This window comes from Microcaecilia unicolor, chromosome 10 (genome assembly GCF_901765095.1).
Source record: "Microcaecilia unicolor chromosome 10, aMicUni1.1, whole genome shotgun sequence".
In the NCBI taxonomy this organism is placed as follows: Eukaryota; Metazoa; Chordata; class Amphibia; order Gymnophiona; family Siphonopidae; genus Microcaecilia; species Microcaecilia unicolor.
In genome coordinates this window covers 147,325,741-147,347,338 of record NC_044040.1, presented here as the reverse complement: position 1 = coordinate 147,347,338, position 21,598 = coordinate 147,325,741, and the positions used below count along the sequence as shown (strand labels likewise).

General features: G+C 47.3%; 1 protein-coding gene across 1 annotated transcript in view; it reads left to right on the top strand.

Annotated features, from left to right (window-relative positions):
* The window catches only part of WDR33 (WD repeat domain 33), a 441,658-nt gene that overhangs the window by 318,974 nt on the left and 101,086 nt on the right, over positions 1–21,598 (top strand). Inside the window, 1 exon segment of the mRNA XM_030215962.1 lies at positions 20,304–20,430. Within this exon segment, the coding sequence (XP_030071822.1) occupies positions 20,304–20,430 (127 nt within the window).

Sequence of the window (21,598 nt, the reverse complement as noted above, 5' to 3'; positions counted from 1 at the left end):
GTCCTTTTAACACACATATTTTACACAAACTTTAAAAGTAAAGGAGCCTGTGCTGAAAATTGCCCTCATCTGGAGTTGAAACTCTTCAATTCCAGGAAAGAGATTTTAGGTCAGTTCTCAGTTTCTGTCAATCTTTTCCTGATGCATTATGGGACCTGCAATTCTGATGCCAGTGGGGGCTACATTGATTTGTGATGTAAGTTCAAAACTAGCACTGGCCAAAGTGTCTCCTTCCTGAAACTAGATAACTTGATAGTTCTATAATGTTTAAACTGATGACATACTCATTTTTCTTCACCTAGATGAGCTCCTTTTATTCCTTTAGCTGCTGCCTAGTTTGAACTATGTTCATTATGTCACATTTGTAGAAAAAAAGCACACTTTTCTCTTTATGCTCAAAACTTTACAGTATGTTCTTGCTGAAAACATTTTTCATCCTAGTTTTTTTTTTTTAATCCCTAATAGTAATTTTTCAGTATTCCTCCCCTCCATGAGCAAAATGTTAGCACAAACTAATTCATTTTGAGAAATGCAATCTCTAATTTAAGAGATCTTTTACTAAAGGTTATCACATGTTATTTGCCATAGGATCACTGCCAGCATTAGTCCCAGATATTCAATACGGGGCCATGTCCGGGCTTCGGCATTGAATATCTGGTTTATGTGGCACCAACTAACACATGGCCATTTAAGTCAATATTCAGAACTTAAGTGGCCATGGGTTGCTGCATAAATATAGGACAGTGTTTTATATGGTCCCATTTATGCCATTACTCTGATGGGTTAAGTGCTAAATACTGACACTTAAGCGGCCAATTGCTGACTCTTCCCCCAGAATGCCTCCCAAATAGCCAGTTTTCAAATAGGCACTAATTTTAAGTGTGATAACAGCTTAAGTGCTGTTGAAAATTAGCAGATAGCCCTGAACAAGCGATGTAATTGGTCAATGAAATGGCCAGTTAAATTGTTTTGAATATCGACCAGCCCATGTATACTCTCTGTTTTATTCCCCTCCCCCTAACTAAACGTTTCTCTAGGAACCACTCTTCTTTAACTTTTTATGTATAATAAATTCAGGCAAATTACACAAGAATATCTTAATCAATGAAATTTCAGAATGCTTATGTCAGTAAAGACAAAGAAGAAGAAGAAAGTAGAAATTAACTCATAGGCTTCAGCACATTGATGAAAGACCACAAGTAAGAAAGGATCCAGTGAAAAAGCTAAAGCTAGGTGCTTAGTGGTTAATGATTAAATACAAAAAGTAAACAAATCTTCAGCTAAAGACAAAAAGACAATAGTGATACATAACCACTCCCTAATACTTCTCTCCTATACCTTTTATCCCAGTCACATTAGGCCACTCCAGAAGAAACCTACAAAGACACATACCTGTTATAAGTGATTCCATTTATTTTCAAAGCTCTGTTGAATAAACATTGAAACCCCAGTTTTAGAAACATACCCATGTAAATCTGCAATAAGTGCATATGATAAGGGTGAGGGGTCAGAGCAGGACTAGCTCAAGACCAAACAAATATAAATGTATTCCCCATTCTCCGAGGACAAGCAGGCTGCTTGTTCTCACTGATGGGTGACGTCCACGGCAGCCCCTCCAATCGGAACTTCTCTAGCAAAGGCCTTTGCTAGTCCTTGCGCGCCGATGCGCACCGTGCATGCGCGGCCGTCTTCCCGCCCGAACCGGCTCATGTTCGTCAGTCTTCTTTTGTCCGCGCTGGGTACGGTCGTGTTTTGCGCCGTTCGTGCCCCTTAAGTTGACCCTCGCGCATCTTTTTGACTTTTCGCTAAAAAAAAAAAAAAGAGGGATTCCGGAGAAGGGCCTTTTGGTCTTTTTCCCTTCCCCCTATTTCTAGTTTTTGGCCCCGTTAAGTTTTCTTTCGTTTTCGGGGTAGGCCCCTTTGAGGCCTCGGGTCGAGTTTTTTTTTTCTCCCCATCTTTTTGGTGCCTTACCGCAATTACGAGTTTTGACTTCGTTGGCGTGATTTTTCCGCCCATGTCATCGAAGTCTCCCAGCGGCTTCAAGAAGTGCACCCAGTGCGCCCGGGTAATCTCGCTTACTGATAGGCACGCGTCATGTCTTCAGTGTCTGGGGGCTGGGCACCGCCCGCAGGCCTGCAGTCTTTGCGCCCTTTTACAGAAAAGGACTCAGGTAGCGAGATTGGCCCAGTGGAACGTTTTGTTCTCGGGCTCTTCGTCGGCATCGGCACCGGGAGTATCGAGTGCATCGACGTCGACAGCGTCAACACCTCCGCCCTCGGCCGCGACGGTATCGATTGCATCGAGGCATTGACCCTCTGCATCGTCGGGCCGAGGCATTGGAAGGCTGCGTCGATGGTACCGGGACCTCCGCTTCTGCTGATGTCGTCGGACGGTGGTGCTTCATCTGGAGCGCAGGTGAGGGCTGTCCATTCCCCTGCTGGTGGCGGTGAGCCTTCGGGTGGGTCTCCCCCTACCCTGAGGGCTCCTGCGGTACAGGCCCCCCGAGACCGACCTTCTTCGGCCTCAGCCCCGAGGAAGCGACGGATTCTACGACCTGCTCGTCGGTACCGGGAAGCTCCGGTGACATGCTTCGTTTGAAAAAGTCAAAGAAGCATCGACACCGGTCTACTTCCCGCGTCGGTACCGAGAGCTCTGGGTCGCCGAGGGAGTCGGCACCCAGCAGGCATCGGCACCGGGAGGACCGCTCACCCTCTGTTCAGGAGGTGTCGATGTGCTCCACCTTGGACAGCCCGGAACAGCCTCCACGCCCGGAACAGCCTCCACGCCCGGAACAGATTCTGACTTCGACTCCTGCATCGGCTTCCATGTCTTTCTCCACAGCCGCCCTGCACGAGAGTCTCCGGGCCGTTCTCCCTGAGATCCTGGGAGAGCTGTTGCGCCCTTCCCCTCCAGTACCGTCGAGCGAGGCACCGGCTGGCCCCTTGCCCGGGGTGAGGTCTCCGACATCGGTGCCAGGAAGGCTCCCCGACGACGTCGGCGGAGGGAGCTTCGCCGGTGCGGGCGAGGGAGTCTACCTCTCGACGCTCCCACCGTGGCCGTGGTTCCACGGAGTCGAGCCGGGCACAGCTTCAGACACAGGTTCGTGAACTTGTGTCTGATACCGATGGTGAGGCCTCGTGGGAGGAGGAGGAAGGACATCAGATATTTCTCTGACGAGGAGTCTGATGGCCTTCCTTCGGATCCCACTTCCTCCCCTGAAAGGCAGCTTTCTCCTCCCGAGAGTCTGTCTTTTGCGGCCTTTGTCCGGGAGATGTCTACGGCCATCCCCTTCCCGGTGGTTGTGGAGGACAAGCCCAGGGCTGAAATGTTTGAGCTCCTGGACTATCCTTCTCCACCCAAGGAAGCGTCCACAGTACCCATGCATCATGTCCTAAAAAAGACATTGCTGGCGAACTGGACCAAGCCTTTAACTAATCCCCACATTCCCAAGAAGATCGAGTCCCAGTACTGGATCCATGGGGACCCAGAGTTGATGCGCACTCAGTTGCCTCATGACTGGAGTTGTGGATTTGGCCCTAAACAAAGCTAAGAGTTCTAGGGAGCATGCTTCGGCGCCCCCGGGCAAAGACTCTAGAACCTTAGACTCCTTTGGGAGGAAGGCCTACCATTCCTCTATGCTCGTGGCCAAAATTCAGTCTTACCAGCTCTACACGAGCATACACATGCGGAACAATGTGCGGTAGTTGGCGGGCTTGGTGGACAAGCTCCCTCCTGAGCAAGCCAAGCCATTTCAGGAGGTGGTCAGGCAGCTGAAGGCGTGCAGAAAATTCCTGGCCAGAGGGGTGTATGACACCTTTGATGTTGCGTCCAGGGCCGCTGCTCAAGGTGTGGTGATGCGCAGACTCTCATGGCTGCGATTCTCCGACCTGGAGAATAGGATCCAGCAGCGGATTGCGGACTCGCCTTGCCGTGCGGATAATATTTTTGGAGAGAAGGTCAAACAGGTGGTAGAACAGCTCCACCAGCGGGATACCGCTTTCGACAAGTTCTCCCGCCGGCATCCTTCAGCTTCTACCTCCACAGGTAGACGTTTTTATGGGGGAAGGAAGACTGTTCCCTACTCTTCTGGTAAGCGTAGGTACAATCCTCCTTCTCGACAGCCTGCGGCCCAGGCTAAGCCCAAGCGCGCTCGCTCTCGTCAGCAGCGTGCGCCTCAGCAAGGCCCCTTGGCTCCCCAGCAAAAGCAAGGGACGAGCTTTTGACTGGCTCCAGCAGAGCATAGCCGACATCCAAGTGTCAGTGCCGGGCGACCTACCGGTCGGAGGGAGGTTGAAAGTTTTTCACCAAAGGTGGCCTCTCATAACCTCCGATCAGTGGGTTCTTCAAATAGTCCGGCACGGATACACCCTCAATTTGGCCTCCAAACCTCCAAATTGTCCACCGGGAGCTCAGTCTTACAGCTTCCAACACAAGCAGGTACTTGCAGAGGAACTCTCCGCCCTTCTCAGCGCCAATGCGGTCGAGCCCGTGCCATCCGGGCAAGAAGGGCTGGGATTCTATTCCAGGTACTTCCTTGTTTGAAAAGAAAACAGGGGGGATGCGTCCCATCCTAGACCTAAGGGCCCTGAACAAATATCTGGTCAAGGAAAAGTTCAGGATGCTTTCCCTGGGCACCCTTCTCCCCATGATTCAGGAAAACGATTGGCTATGCTCTCTGGACTTGAAGGACGCCTACACGCACATCCCGATACTGCCAGCTCACAGACAGTATCTGCGATTTCAGCTGGACACACGTCACTTCCAGTTCTGTGTGCTACCCTTTGGGCTCGCCTCTGCGCCCAGAGTGTTCACGAAGTGCTTGGCTGTAGTAGCAGCGGCACTTCGCAGGCTGGGGGTACACGTGTTCCCATATCTCGACGATTGGCTGGTGAAGAACACATCCGAGGCAGGAGCTCTACAGTCCATGCAGATGACTATTCGCCTCCTGGAGCTACTGGGGTTTGTGATAAATTATCCAGAGTCCCATCTTCTCCCAGTACAGAGACTCGAATTCATAGGAGCTCTGCTGGATTCTCGGATGGCTCGTGCCTATCTCCCAGAGGCGAGAGCCAACAACTTGTTGTCCCTCGTCTCGCGGGTGCGAGCGTCCCAGCAGATCACAGCTCGGCAGATGTTGAGATTGCTGGGCCACATGGCCTCTACAGTTCATGTGTCTCCCATGTCCCGCCTTCACATGAGATCTGCTCAGTGGACCCTAGCTTCCCAGTGGTTTCAGGCTGCTGGGGATCTAGAAGACGTGATCCACCTGTCCACGAGTTTTCTCAAATCCCTGTATTGGTGGACGATTTGGTCCAATTTGACTCTGGGACGTCCTTTCCAAATTCCTCAGCCACAAAAAGTGCTGACTACGGATGCGTCTCTCCTGGGGTGGGGAGCTCATGTCGATGGGCTTCACACCCAGGGAAGCTGGTCCCTCCAGGAACGCGATCTGCAGATCAATCTCCTGGAGTTACGAGCGGTCTGGAACGCTCTGAAGGCTTTCAGAGATCGGCTGTCCCACCAAATTATCCAAATTCAGACAGACAACCAGGTTGCCATGTATTACATCAACAAGCAGGGGGGCACCGGATCTCGCCCCCTGTGTCAGGAAGCCGTCAGCATGTGGCTTTGGGCGCGCCGTCAGGGCATGGTGCTCCAAGCCACATACCTGGCAGGCGTAAACAACAGTCTGGCCGACAGACTGAGCAGGATTATGCAACCTCACGAGTGGTCGCTCAACTCCAGAGTAGTGCGCCAGATCTTCCAGGTGTGGGGCACCCCCTTGGTAGATCTCTTTGCATCTCGTGCCAACCACAAGGTCCCTCAGTTCTGTTCCAGGCTTCAGGCCAACGGCAGACTGGCACCGGATGCCTTCCTCCTGGACTGGGGGAAAGGTCTGCTGTATGTTTATCCTCCCATACCTCTGGTGGGGAAGACTTTGTTAAAACTCAAGCAAGACCGAGGCACCATGATTCTGATTGCTCCTTTTTGGCCGCGTCAGATCTGGTTCCCTCTTCTTCTGGAGTTATCCTCCGAAGAACCGTGGAGATTGGAGTGTTTTCTGACCCTCATCACACAGGACGAAGGGGCGCTTCTGCATCCCAACCTCCAGTCTCTGGCTCTCACGGCCTGGATGTTGAGAGCGTAGACTTTGCCTCTTTGGGTCTGTCAGAGGGTGTCTCCCGCATCTTGCTTGCTTCCAGGAAAGATTCCACTAAGAGGAGTTACTTCTTTCTATGGAGGAGGTTTGCCGTCTGGTGTGACAGCAAGGCCCTAGATCCTCGCTCTTGTCCTACACAGACCCTGCTTGAATACCTTCTGCACTTGTCTGAGTCTGGTCTCAAGACCAACTCTGTAAGGGTTCACTTTAGCGCAATCAGTGCATACCATTACTGTGTGGAAGGTAAGCCGATCTCAGGACAGCCTTTAGTTGTTCGCTTCATGAGAGGTTTGCTTTTGTCAAAGCCCCCCGTCAAACCTCCTACAGTGTCATGGGATCTCAATGTCGTTCTCACCCAGCTGATGAAACCTCCTTTTGAGCCACTGAACTCCTGCCATCTGAAGTACTTGACCTGAAAGGTCATTTTCTTGGTGGCAGTTACTTCAGCTCGTAGAGTCAGTGAGCTTCAGGCCCTGGTAGCCCAGGCCCCTTACACCAAGTTTCATCATAACAGAGTAGTCCTCCGCACTCATCCTAAGTTCTTGCCAAAGGTTGTGTCGGAGTTCCATCTGAACCAGTCAATTGTCTTGCCAACATTCTTTCCCCGTCCTCATTCCTGCCCTGCTGAACGTCAGCTGCACACATTGGACTGCAAAAGAGCATTGGCCTTCTATCTGGAGCGGACACAGCCCAACAGACAGTCCGCTCAATTGTTTGTTTCTTTTGATCCCAACAGGAGGGGAGTGGCTGTGGGGAAACGCACCATATCCAATTGGCTAGCAGATTGCATTTCCTTCACTTACGCCCAGACTGGGCTGGCTCTTGAGGGTTATGTCACGGCTCATAATATTAGAGCCATGGCAGCGTCGGTAGCCCACTTGAAGTCAGCCACTATTGAAGAGATTTGCAAAGCTGCGACGTGGTCATCTGTCCACACATTCACATCTCATTACTGCCTGCAGCAGGATACCCGACGCGACAGTCGGTTCGGGCAGTCAGTGCTTCAGAATCTGTTCGGGGTTTAGGATCCAACTCCACCCCCCTAGGCCCATGTTTTATTCTGTTCCAGGCTACACTCTCAGTTAGTTGGAAAAATTGTTAGGTCAATCTCAGTTATGTCCTCGCCGTTGCGAGGCCCAATTAACCATGTTTGTTATTTTGAATGAGCCTGGGGGCTAGGGATATCCCATCAGTGAGAACAAGCAGCCTGCTTGTCCTCAGAGAAAGCGAATGCTACATACCTGTAGAAGGTATTCTTCGAGGACAGCAGGCTGATTGTTCTCACAAACCCGTCCGCCTCCCCTTTGGAGTTGTGTCTTCCCTTGTCTTTGTCTTGCTACATATGAGACTGACGAACACGAGCCGGTTCGGGCGGGAAGACGGCCGCGCATGCGCGAGGACTAGCAAAGGCCTTTGCTAGAGAAGTTCCGATTGGAGGGGCTGCCGTGGACGTCACCCATCAGTGAGAACAATCAGCCTGCTGTCCTCGGAGTATACCTTCTACAGGTATGTAGCATTCGCTTTTCAGAAGGAGAATGGATGTACTACTACTACTACTACTCATTTCTATAACGCTACTATACACGTTATATGCAGGTACTTTCTCTGTCCCTAGAGGGCTCACAGTCTTAAGTTTTTGTACCTGTCTAAGATCACAGAGATTTACGGCTGCTCCCAGTTACTTATAGGTTTTTAAATACTGCTCATTTTGGGTATCACTCTATAGAAAGGATTAGGAGAGGTCACCCCTTTATTCCCCAGTGTCCCCTCCCCTAAAATCAATAGAATGAGTGTAGGCTCTGTACTTAATTGGAGGTTTTTACTTAGACACATATAACTGCCATTTTGGAAACCTACATGTCTAAAGGAGGTAGTTATTTAGGTGCATTAAAGGGCAATAATGCATTTTATATTACTGTAGCACGTTATTATGAGGTACCATGGATTACACAGTAATGAGATGCAAATTCATTCAAAATAGCTCATTATTATATAAATCAAATAACAAAGCACCACCAGCTACGTTATTCCTGGAAAAATGCCACCAGAAAAAAAGCTGGTGGTATTTTTCCAGCCTGAGAGCATCAGGCTGCAAAAGTGCCAGGTGCATTTAAAGGAGCCAGCATGCAATATTTTGAGATGTTATGTCCCCCATGCCCCCCCTCTAGAAGACTCCTTATTTCAAGACCCCCCTCTTGAAGCCCCCCCCCCCCCTTGCTTACTTAGCATAAGCCTGGATTTCTAGTGGGGTCAGGGCAGGAGCTTCAATGTGGCACCGGCAACCCTAATGATAGTTGCACATTTCTACCACTAAGGGTCAAATTGCTATATGATATTACTACAGTAGCTCATATTAGTACAATGTGTTATGGTAATATAGCCTGCTTTATTGTCTTTTTAACATCCATTAAAGGGCAAATACTCATGCCTGCCACTAAAGGAAGTAGTTAATACCACTTAAGTATGTATGTCTGCTAGTTAAGGGAGTAATTATTAAGATCTGTACAACAGCTTGACCTTTAGCAGTACTGTTACTAGAAGACTACTACCAGGGATCATCGCCCATTTTGAGCCTGGTGCTGGTACAGCTGCAGGAATGACTGGGGATCAATCCTACCCCAACCCCACTAGAAACCAGGGATTATGCCAGGTAGGCCCAGGGGGCCTACAGGAGGCTGGGGGATTTTTGTTGATTGGGGAAGGGCTTTGGAGGGGGTCTTGACTTGGGGGGAGTTGGGAAAGGAGTTGTGACTGAGGGGCGCGTTGCGGAGAAGGGGGGAAAGGGGAGCTCAGGACGTTGCATGCTGGCTCCTTTAAGAAGAGCCCAGGAGGTTGATCGCAAGCTGTGTTATTCATTTATCACGGCAGTGACTAATCTACGGTACTGAGCAGGTTAGTCACTCCTGTGGTAAATTAAGGTGTGGTAAAAGCCCAACTTTTATCGCACCTTACTAACTACTCCCCTAATTGATGGCCCTTGCATGTCTAGGTTTTGAAATACCAACTTCCATGTGTAAGTGCTAACGCTTAGATGTGTATGTTGCATAGTAGTCTCCATTGATGATTTAAACATTGACATTAGTAAAGTGGTTGCTATCCACATCTTGTCTGTTTTGGGGTTGAAGGTCCATCTGGGAGATTTCTAATAAACTGAAGATATTGAGGTCAATATTTAAAGGAGGTGTGCATGTGGTCTTTCATCAATGTACTGGAGTCATTGAGAGCTGGGTTCCTAAACTGACCTCTTTGAAAATTTTCTAGGGTTGAGTGCTAAACATATGCTCAAAATTTAACTAAATTCCTGAATTTAGGAACCTAAAAACTGGGTGACAACAGGAGAAGATTAGCGTACAGAAAGAAGTTAGGAGTTTAGCATTGAGTTTCAGCACTAGGCTGCTAAATTAGACTCATAAATCTAGGCAAATAAATGGCAGGCCTATATTTTAGATGAATTTTAAGCAGAAAATGGGGGGGGGGGGGGATTTTGGCACTGGAGTTAAGAGCCTCAATTTAGAAGCTCAGCTTTTTTTTAAATCTCAGATTCATCAAGTCTAGCATCAGAATTTTCTACGCTATTTGCAGAAATATCTTTTGTTCCTTTATTAGAATTACCAGGTTGAAGACTTGAGACTTTTAAAACTCAGGTAACAATGGTTATTGATTCAGGTGGGACACTTAGGACTGCCTTATAATATATGCAGCATATTGTCCAGCGATATTAATGATTTGTGAAAATTAAGAAATCTCAAATTTATTAGTTGATAAAGTTTTTTTGACATACCATTTTCTGTAAAAACCAAACAAAACATTAATGTGGCTTACAATTAAAAGAACATCAAAGTGGTTTAAAATTAAAATATATTAAAAAAAAAATACACAGTCTCAAACGAAATAAGTCAAAAATTCCATATTTGGCAGTCATCATTTTGCCAAGAGAAAAACATTTCTTTCCACAATTCTATAATTTGGTGTTGTGCTCCTCTTATAGCACTAACTATATTTCTCCGAGGACAAGCAGGCTGCTTGTTCTCACATGTGTGTCGGCGTCCACGGCGGCCCAGGAATGGAGCATTTTTCCCAGTAAAAATCCATAAAGCTTTGTGACAGCTTCCGGAGCACGAGGGACTCGCACCGCGCATGCGCAACCATCTTCCCACCCGCGCGCATCCGTTCCCACCTCAGTTTTTATTTTTCCGCGGAGGAGAGTGGCTGCGTGTCGGTCTCTCTCTCTCAGGCCCAAAGAAAGACTTAGGCATTTTAGCGCTGTTTATTCACGCTTTCTTTTTTGTTTTAGTTGCCTCTTTCGTCTTTTTCTTTTTTCCAGTTTAAAAAAACCCTCCAAAAACCTTATTCTTATTTTTTTCCCTTTTTAAGTTTTCTTTCACCTCGTCGCTGCCTTTTTAGGCTGCGCATACACGGTTCTCATTTTTGTGCCCCTCTGTTGGCACAATTGAGCCTTTTGATTTCGCCGCTGCAGTTTTTCCGCTCATGTCATCGAAGCCTCCCAGCGGCTTCAAAAAATGTGCTCGGTGCCAGCGGTCGATCTCAGGTACTGACCCGCATGCGTGGTGCATCCAGTGCCTTGGGCCCGACCATCGCCCAGACGCTTGTAAGTTGTGTCTGAGCTTGAAAAAGTGGACACAGGCGTCGAGAAGAGCTCTTTGGGACCGTCTTTTTGGAACTCCAACTGATTCCTCGGCGTCGACATCGGCACCGGGGATGGCATGGACATTGGGAGCGCAGGTAATGGCTGTCCGGACATCACCACTAGCTGGGAGTAGGGAGCCGTCGAGTGGGTCTCCACCTGTCTCAAAGCCTCCTGCTGTGCAGGTCCACCAGGACCGACCGCTATCGGACCCGACCCCGAGGAAGCTTGTAGATTCCACGTCCTCGTCGGTACCGAGGAGTACCAGTGGCGTGCTTCGAGCGAAGGCCAAGAAACATCGTTATCGGTCTCCTTCGAGACACGATACTGGGAGCTCTGGGGCGTCGAGGGATTCGGCACCAGAGAAGCATCGATGCCGGGAGGAGCACTCACCCTCCATACACGAGGTGTTGGTGCGTCGATCTTTGGACAGCCTGGTACTGCCTCCCAGGCCTCCACAGATTCTGATGCCGACTTCTGCACCGACCCTACAGTCTTCCTCGATAGTGACTCTATATGAGTGCATCCGAGCCATTCTTCCAGGCTTCTGTAGGGGCTGCTGCGTCAGCCTGCCTCGGTACCGGGGGTGCTTGCGCCCTTGGTACCGTCTGTGGAAGCAGCAGCTGACTCTGTGCCTGTGGTGCGGTCCCTGATGCCGGTACCGCTTGCGGCATCGGCCTCGGCTGCCACCCAGGTCGACTCCCCGTCGATATCGCTGGAAGGAGCTTCATCGCCGCTGGCATGGGAGTCGACTTCTTGTCATCGCCATAGGGGACATGGTTCCTTGGCGTCGAGACGGGCCCGGTTTCAGACTGTAGTTCGAGAATCCTTGTCCGATACTGAGGAGGATGGCTCCTGGGATGAAGGGGAAGATCCCCGGTATTTCTCTTCCGAGGAGTCTTGTGGTCTTCCTTCTGATCCAACTCCTTCACCTGAGAGGAAGCTTTCTCCACCGGAGAGTCTCTCCTTCTCTTCATTTGTCCGGGAAATGTCTGTGGCTGTTCCCTTCACTGTGGTATCTGAGGATGAGCCCAGGACTGAGATGCTCGAGGTCCTTGACTATCCTTCACCACCTAAGGAGTCATCCACTGTCCCTTTGCATAATGTCCTTAAGGAGACATTGCTTAGGAACTGGATGAAACCACTAAGTAATCCCACCATTCCCAAAAAAGCTGAGTCCCAATATCGGATTCATGGAGAACCTGAGTTGATGAAGTCGCAGTTACCTCACGACTATGGTTGTGGATTCCGCTCTCAAGAGGGCCAGGAGTTCTAGAGATTTTGCCTCGGCGCCCCCGAACGCTGGACTCTTTTGGGAGGAAGGCCTATCAGTCCTCCATGCTCGTGTCCAAGATTCAGTCGTACCAGCTCTACACGAGCATCCACATGCGGAACAATGTGAAGCAACTGGCGGACTTGGTGGACAAGCTCCCTCCGGAGCACGCCAGGCCTTTTCAGGAGGTGGTCAGGCAGCTGAAGGCGTGTCGTAAATTCCTGTCCAGGGGTGTTTACGACTCTTTTGATGTTGCATCCAGATCCGCTGCTCAAGGTATAGTGATGCGCAGACTCTCATGGCTGTTTGCCTCTGACCTGGACAATAGAGTCCAGCAGCGGCTTGCGGATGTTTCTTGCCGGGGGGATAATATTTTTGGCAGGAAAGTCGAGCAGGTGATCGAGCAGCTCCACCAGCGGAAACCGCCCTCGACAAACTCTCCCATTGGGCGCCTTCAGCATCTACCTCATCAGGTAGACGTTTTTTCAGGGGAAGGAGGAATGCTCCCTATGCTTACAATAAGCGTAGGTACAATCCACCTTCTCGACAGCATTCGCAGGCTCAGCCCCAGTGCGCTCATTCTCGTCAACATCGTGTGCCTAGACAGGCCCCTGCAGCTCCCCAGCGAAAGCAAGGGATGGGCTTTTGACTGGCTCCAATTGAGCATAGCCACTATAAAAGTGTCTGTGCCGGACAATCTGCCGGTCGGAGGGAGACTAAAATCTTTTCACCAAAGGTGGCCTCTCATAACCTCCGATCGGTGGGTTCTTCAAATAGTCCGGCTAGGATACTCCCTCAATTTGATCTCCAAACCTCCAAATTGCCCGCCGGGAGCTTAGTCCTTCAGCTTCCAGCACAGAGGAACTCTCCGCCCTTCTCAGCGCCAATTCGGTTGAGCCCGTTCCACCAGGGCAAGAAGGGCTGGGATTCTATTCCAGGTACTTCCTTGTGCAAAAGAAAACAGGGGGGATGCGTCCCATCCTAGACCTAAGGGCCCTGAACAAATACCTGGTCCAAGAAAAGTTCAGGATGGTTTCCCTGGGCACCCTTCTTCCCATGATTCAGAAAAACGATTGGCTATGCTCTCTGGACTTAAAGGATGCTTATACACACATCCCGATACTTCCAGCTCACAGGAAGTATCTTCGATTTTGTCTGGGAACACAGTACTTCCAGTATTGTGTGCTACCCTTTGGTCTCACGTCTGCGCCCAGGGTCTTTACAAAATGCCTGGCAGTAGTTGCAGTGTCGCTACGCAGACTGTGAGTGCATGTGTTCCCTTATCTCGACAATTGGCTGGTGAAGAACACCTCGGAGGCAGGAGCTCTACAGTCCATGCAGATGACTATTCAACTGTTGCAGCTACTGGGGTTTGTTATAAATTACCCCAAGTCCCATCTTTTCCCTGTTCAAAGATTGGAATTTATTGGGACTCTGCTGGAATCACAGATGGCTTGCACCTATCTTCCCGAGGTGAGGGCAGACAGTCTTCTGTCCCTGGTTTCCTTGGCCAGAGCATCTCAGCAGATCACAGCCTGGCAGATGTTGAGACTTCTCAGCCACATGGCCTCCACAGTCCATGTGACGCCTATGGCCCGCCTTCACATGAGATCTGCTCAATGGACCCTAGCTTCCCAGTGGTATCAAGCTGCAGGGAATCTAGAGGATGCGATCCAGCTGCCCACCGAATTTCACAATTCCCTTTGGTGGTGGACAATTCGATCCAATTTGACCTTGGGACGTTCCTTCCAAATTCCTCAGCCTCTAAAAGTGCTGACAACGGATGCATCTCTCCTGGGGTGGGGAACGCATATAGATGGGCTTCGCACTCAAGGAGGTTGGTCCCTCCAGGAATCAGGTCTTCAGATCAATCTCCTGGAGTTGCGAGCGGTCTGGAACGCTCTTAAGGCTTTCAGAGATCGGCTGTCCAATCAAATTATTCAAATTCAGATAGACAATCAGGTTGCCATGTACTACATCAACAAGCAGGGGGGGCACCGGATCTCGCCCCCTGTGTCGGAAGCCGTCCAGATGTGGCTTTGGGCTTGCTCTTTCGGAATGTATCTCCAAGCCACGTACCTGGCAGGTGTAAACAACAGTCTAGCCGACAGGTTGAGCAGGATCATGCAACCTCACGAGTGGCCGCTCAACTCGCGCATAGTGCACAAGATCTTCCAAGAGTGGGGCACCCCCTTGGTGGATATTTTCGCCACTCAGATCAATCACAGGGTCCCTCAGTTCTGTTCCAGACTTCAGGCCCACAACAGACTAGCATCAGATGCTTTTCTACTTCATTGGGGGAATGGCCTTCTGTATGCATATCCTCCCATACCTCTGGTGGGGAAGACTTTGCTGAAATTCAAGCAAGATCGAGGAACCATGATTCTGATTGCTCCCTTTGGCCGCGGCAGATTTGGTTCCCTCTTCTTCTGGATATTGAGGGCGTAGACTTCGCCTCCTTGGGTCTTTCTGAGGGTGTCTCCCGAGTCTTGCTTGCTTCCAGAAAAGATTCCACGAAGAGGTGTTACTCTTTTAAATGGAGGAGGTTTGCCTTCTGGTGTGACAGCAAGGCCCTAGATCCTCGCTCTTGTCCTACACAGACCCTACTTTAATACCTTCTATGCTTATCAGAGTCTGGTCTCAAGACCAACTCCGTGAGAGTTCACCTTAGTGCGATTAGTGCTTTTCATTATTGTGTAGAGGGTAAGCCTATCTCTGGACAGCCTTTAGTTGTTCGATTCATGAGAGGTTTGCTTTTGTCAAAGCCCCCTTTCAAACCTCCACCAGTGTCATGGGATCTCAACGTCGTTCTCACCGAGCTGATGAAGCCTCCTTTTGAGCCACTGAATTCCTGCCACCGGAAGTATTTGACCAGGAAGGTCATTTTCTTGGTGGCTGTTACTTCAGCTCGTAGAGTCAGTGAGTTTCAAGCCTTGGTAGTGTATGCTCCTTATCTCAAGTTTCATCACAACAGAGTAGTCCTCCATACTCACCCTAAGTTCCTGCCGAAGGTGGTGTCGGAGTTCCATCTGAACCAGTCAATTGTCTTGCCAACATTCTTTCCCCGTCCTCATACCCGCCCTGCTGAACATCAGTTGCATACATTGGAGTGCAAGAGAGCATTGGCCTTCTATGTGGAGCGGACAAGCCCCTTCAGACTGTCCGTCCAAATGTTTTTTTCTTTTGATCCCAATAGAAGGGGAGTCGCTGTTGGGAAACGCACCATTTCCAATTGGCTAGCAGATTGCATTTCCTTCACTTATGCCCAAGCTGGGCTGACTCTTGAGGGTCATGTCACGGCTCATAGTGTTCAAGCCATGGCAGCGTCGGTGGCTCACTTGAAGTCAGCCACTATAGAAGAGATTTGCAAGGCTGTGACGTGGTCATCTGTCCACACATTCACATCTCATTACTGCCTTCAGCAGGATTCCCGATGCGACAGTTGGTTTGGGCAGTCGGTGCTGCAGAATCTGTTTGGGGTTTAGAATCCAACTCCACCACCCTAGGCCCATTTTTGTTCTGTTCAGGCTGCACATCTCAGTTAGATGTTTCTTTGTAGGTCAATCTTTGTTATGTCCTCGCCGTTGCGAGGCCCAATTGACCAGTGTTTGTTGTTTTGAGTGAGCCTGGGGGCTCGGGGATAACCCCACATGTGAGAACAAGCAGCCTGCTTGTCCTCGGAGAAAGCGAAGATACTTACCTGTAGCAGGTATTCTCCGAGGACAGCAGGCTGATGTTCTCACCAACCTGCCCACCTCCCCTTTTGGAGTTGTTGTTCTTTATTTGCTTTTTGATATAACTGAGGCGGAACGGACGCGCGCGGGCGGGAAGATGGCTGCGCATGCCGATGCGAGTCCCTCGCGCTCCGGTAGCTGTCACAAACCTTTATGGATTTTTGCTGGGAAAAATGCTCTGTTCTTGGGCCGCCGTGGACGCCAACCCACATGTGAGAACAATCAGCCTGCTGTCCTCGGAGAATACCTGCTACAGGTAAGTATCTTCGCTTTCTTTATTGAAAGAAGTGGCCAGGGAACTTCTTCTGTTTGCTGCAGTGAGGAAAAGACCAGAGTTTTGGAATGATTAGTTGTATGCTTAATGAGCATTAACCTTTTACTATAATATTTTGAAGGCTACTATCCTTCAATCAATAATCATTTTATATTTAATCAAAGTATTTCATTTATTAGTATTTATAATCTGCCCTTATGCAGGGTGGAGTAGAATAAAAGATATTAGAGGAGTGACCTAGTGGTTAGAGCACTGGTCTTAACATCCAGAGGTGGCTGATTCAGATCTGACTGCTGCTGCTTGTGATTTTTGGGCAAGTCACTTAGGGGCCGTTTTACAAAGGCGAGTAAGGGCCAACGCACGTCCAGCGCATGCCAAATCAGCATTACCGCTTGGCTACCATGTGCCCTGGGCAGTAATTCTGAATTTGGTGCGTGCTGAAAACACGCGGTGGAAAGTAATTTTCTACTGGGGGGCATTCTCGGCAGTAATCGGCAGTAGGCGCATTGGACGGTTACCACATGGGTAACGTGTGAGCCCTTACCACTAAGTCAATGGGTGCCATTAAGGGCTCAGGCTATAAATAGATGCATGCTGGTTTTCATTTTGCCCCACGTCCATTTCCCAGCCCCCCCCCCCCCCCAAAAAAAAACCCCTTTTCCAGATGCAGTGGAGAAATAGTCCAAAGTGTGTCCAGTACATGTGCCCACACTACCCCACAGGCCACTTTTTGGCACGCCTTTGTAAAAGAGCCCCTTAACCCTCCATTGCCTTAGATACAAACTTAGATTGTGAGCCCTCCAGGGACAGAGAAATACCCAGTGTACCTGAATGCAGCTCACCCTGAGCTACTACTGAAAAGGTGTGAGCAATATCTAATTAATAATCATTTTAAAAAGTACATCACCAAAAATAAAAAAGTTACAAAGGCAGAGTCAACCAACGCAGTCCAACCAAGGCAAAATCTAATAAATAAAGGCAAGCTTTACAATGCATTCGTATAATAGGTTAAGCATAACAAATGTTCCTTGAGCTGCCGCCTAGACAACGAAATTGAGTCTGATTTTTTATTCAAAGGGGCAGTTTATTCCATTGAACTGGTCCAGCCACAGAGAAGTCTCCTTTTCTTCTTAATCCCAGGTGCAAACGCTGCAGAGAGGGAACAATACAATCACGACCCATTGCTGACTGCAGAGGCCGTGATGACGCATACCTTTACACAGTATTCTTCAGATAAACAGAAGACACCTGATAAAGCACACAATGTACTATTGACAGCAATTTGAACTTAATGTGATAACCAACCAGCAGCCACTTTAATCGCTTAAAAGCAGCTACAGAAGCCTGAAAGTTTTTGATGCTCGGGTCCTCCATTTTACCCTCTGAATCAACTTTTCGTTGCTCCCACTTGAACCTGCAAGCCAGATTTAATTCACAAGACACACTCAGTTCTATTCATTAATGAATTTCCCTTATCTTTTTAATCCATTGGAAAGTATATACAGCATGAAACCTTACATATACTTTTAGCCGAATAGAGGAGGGAACTTTTCAGACAGCAGTTTACGTGAGTAGGTCATATACTAACCATTAATGCACACTAATTGCCCTTTGTATACAATAACATTTTATTTTATGACATACATGAGCAACCAGCTCTTAAGAATCAGAGTAGAATATAACAGCCACTTATGCATTAGAGAGACAGAGATAGTAGATGACTTCTGAGCCAGACTTGGTTTTACCTTGTTACATGCATCAACTTGTAGTTCACTTCCTTATAAAGATTAGTAAAAATTGGAACTAAAAGTCCATGCATACAGTGAGGCAAAACCAGACTGACTTGGCTTCTTCCTGTAAGAAACTGGATCCATCTGATAACCTTAATAGAGACCATACCGAAAAGAATTCATTAGGCCTCATTAGCAGGTATGTATTATACACAAAAGATTTGTTCTATAGGAAATGTTTATTTAGATTTACTCTATAAATAGTAAGTTTTGGAACAACCTTAGTGTATGGTGTAGCTTTTTTTTTTTTTTTTAATACTTGGCAAGAAGATTTTCCACAAGCTCAAAGGCCTATCTTCCCCTCTTGCCAGGAAACAATCTTGGGAGCATAAGTTGGCTGATTGCCCTTATGCTCCCAAAAAAGCTCCTAAATCCAAACAGGGGGTGGGCCAGTTGATACAACTTGATCTGCACCACTCATGTATCCATGAAGCATGCTAAATTCAATGAAGGATGACACACAAGGCTAGTTAGCCAGCTTGAGTAGTAGGGTTCTGTGGTGGGAGGTATCCTAATTTTTCTCATCTACAGCAAACGGACATAAAATAGTAAACCATTCTGTAAACTTAGGAATACATATTCTATGATCATATGATTTTTGGTACATTTAGAGTCTGATGTACAGAGCCTTAATTTTAATTCTTCAACTTGGGAGAAAGACTCCCCCCCCCCCCCCCCCCCTTTGAATGGGCTGTGTCAGTATTGCCATGTGGCAGTTGTTAGCGTGGCTTAGTAAACAGAGGGGTTAGTAAATTTCCAGTAGACTTTGGTGAGTGTTGGAGATTAGCACAATTTACTAGTTTAAAATTTTTGGGGGGATATAATGTTTACTTTCTCTATTTAATTGATCCCTTAATTGAAGACTGTCTTCACTGGCTTTACTTGTTCCTCTGAAAAATATCACTATAAGAGACTTAACAAGTAACCATTAATTTGCTATGAAAAATATAAGGAAGAAAAAGAACTTCAGTGGCTCGGGTCACGTCTATGATATAAGTTATACTAATGACCCGCTTACTTCTTCATTAGTTCATAAAAAACCTCCAATTTTTAATTACTTCATTTTTTAATAGTTTTTTAAAATTATTTTTTCTTTTTTCTGAAGTCCATTAATCTTCAAGTTTTCCTAGGTACCTATCTGAAAGAACGCTGCTATGTGTAGCGTTAACTCTGTGCTAGCTGGCCATCGCTTCCGTGCCCACTCTCCACCAATACCATGCCCCTGATAGAAAACTGAAAAATTCAGTAACTCATGGTTTAATGAATGGAAGCAGGTAAATTATCACAAAACCCATTAACGCAGTTGTGTGGTATCCTGTTTCCATTCATTAAGATTTTAAGTCCCTTTAGTAAAATGGCCCATTAGTGTTGCTAAAATGTGCTGGTTGCTCTTCCCTGATTTGCAGGCTGTATACACTATCACTATTCACTGAGCCTGAAGAGCAGACTTGAACCTAGATTTCTCTGTGCCTTTTCTTATGGAGATAATCAACTGACCCTGTTTTGCCACTTCTAACATGGTTATTGTGATCTCTTCTGCAGCACTTTAATGCATAAAATATAATGATGAATGTCCAGAAATTAAACCTATAAAGTATTGAGTAGAAAGCAAGAACTGAAAGTGTATAAGGAGAAAATAAGGAAAGAGTCCATAAATTATTAGGATGACCACATGGTTCTGTGTTAGAAGGGACAGTCCTGGTTTTGCCCAGTTGCATTCAAACAATAAAATTCCCTTTTTCTTTTTTCAAATTATTTTTATTGAAAAGAAATATACGAACAATGAACAACTACACTGAAAAATACTATAAACAATGTATATAAATAGCTTATATAAAATAAAATGTTATAACCACCCCCCCCCAACCACCCCTCTGCAATGCTTTACTACAACGAAAATAAAACCAAAAAGCTGTTATAGTCTGGTACATTGGGGTTCCTTATGCCGGAACCAGAACAGTAAAGCAATTTTCAGAATTTATCATAAGGTAGATAACAAAGTATCATGGCCTCCCATTAAGTATCCAACTATGGGCCCTATGTGGCGTGGAAATGAAATTCCTTTTTTTTGGGGGGGGAGGGGGAATGGTAAAATCATCAATGGCTTTGCTTGTACCTTTTCACTGTGAGTTATATGATCATGATATGGACTGTTAGCATTTGCCTGATTATGCTGCATACTTGAATCTGAGATATAGTGGATTTTAGAGAGAGTCTATCAGTTGCAAGAATTTAAGTAGGTAGGTACATTTTTAAGGAGTACTTATTGCACAAATAATTTTATTATTTAAGAATAAACTTAAGAAAATTAAGACAGTGTGTATAGATTCCATAAACATTGCTTTATAAAGATATGCTTTCATTTCCTGTGTTATTTTCTTTTATGTACTGTATGAATAAATTAAAGAGTATATTCTTTCCTAATAGGGCATGGTGCCGATGTCAAATGTGTGGACTGGCACCCAACTAAGGGTGTGGTGGTTTCAGGAAGCAAAGACAGTCAGCAGCCTATCAAGTTCTGGGATCCAAAGACAGGACAGAGTCTTGCAACACTGTAAGTAAGGCTAGTTATTGGCCCTAGGGTGTGTCAGCACTCTGCTGGAGTACATAAGTAATGCCACACTGGGAAAAGACCAAGGGTCCATCGAGCCCAGCATCCTGTCCATGACAGCGGCCAATCCAGGCCAAGGGCACCTGGCGAGCTTTCCCAAACGTACAAACATTCTACACATGTTATTCCTGGAATTGTGGATTTTTCCCAAGTCCATTTAGTAGTGGTTTATGGACTTGTCCTTTAGGAAAACCGTCTAACCCCTTTTAAACTCTGCTAAGCTAACCGCCTTCACCATGTTCTCCAGCAACGAATTCCAGAGTTTAATTATGCGTTGGGTGAAGAAAACTTTTCTTCGATTTGTTTTAAATTTAATACACTGTAGTTTCATCGCATGCCCCCTAGTCCTAGTATTTTTGGAAAGCGTGAACAAACGCTTCACATCCACCTGTTCCATGCCACTCATTATTTTATATACCTCTATCATGTCTCCCGTCAGCCTTCTCTTCTCCAAGCTGAAAAGCCCTAGCCTCCTTAGTCTTTCTTCATAGGGAAGTCGTCCCATCCCCGCTATCATTTTAGTTGCCCTTCGCTGCACCTTTTCCAATTCTACTATATCTTTCTTGAGATGCGGCGACCAGAATTGAACACAATACTCAAGGTGCGGTTGCACCATGGAGTGGTACAACGGCATTATAACATCCTCACACCTGTTTTCCATACCTTTCCTAATAATACCTAACATTCTATTCACTTTCCTAGCCGCAGCAGCACACTGAGCAGAAGGTTTCAGTGTATTATCGACGACGACACCCAGATCCCTTTCTTGGTCCGTAACTCCTAACGTGGAACTTTGCATGACGTAGCTATAATTCAGGTTCTTTTTTCCCCATGCATCACCTTGCACTTACTAACATTAAACGTCATCTGCCATTTAGGCCGCCCAGTCTCCCGGTCCTCGTAAGGTCCTTTCTGGAATTTTCACAATCCTGTCCGCGAGTTAACGACTTTGAATAACTTTGTGTCATCAGCAAATTAATTACCTCGCTAGTTACTCTCCCATCTCTAAATCATTTATAAATATATTAAAAGCATGCGGTCCTAGCATAGACCCCTGAGGAACCCCACCTAACTACCCTTCTCCATTGTGAATACTGCCCATTTAAACCCC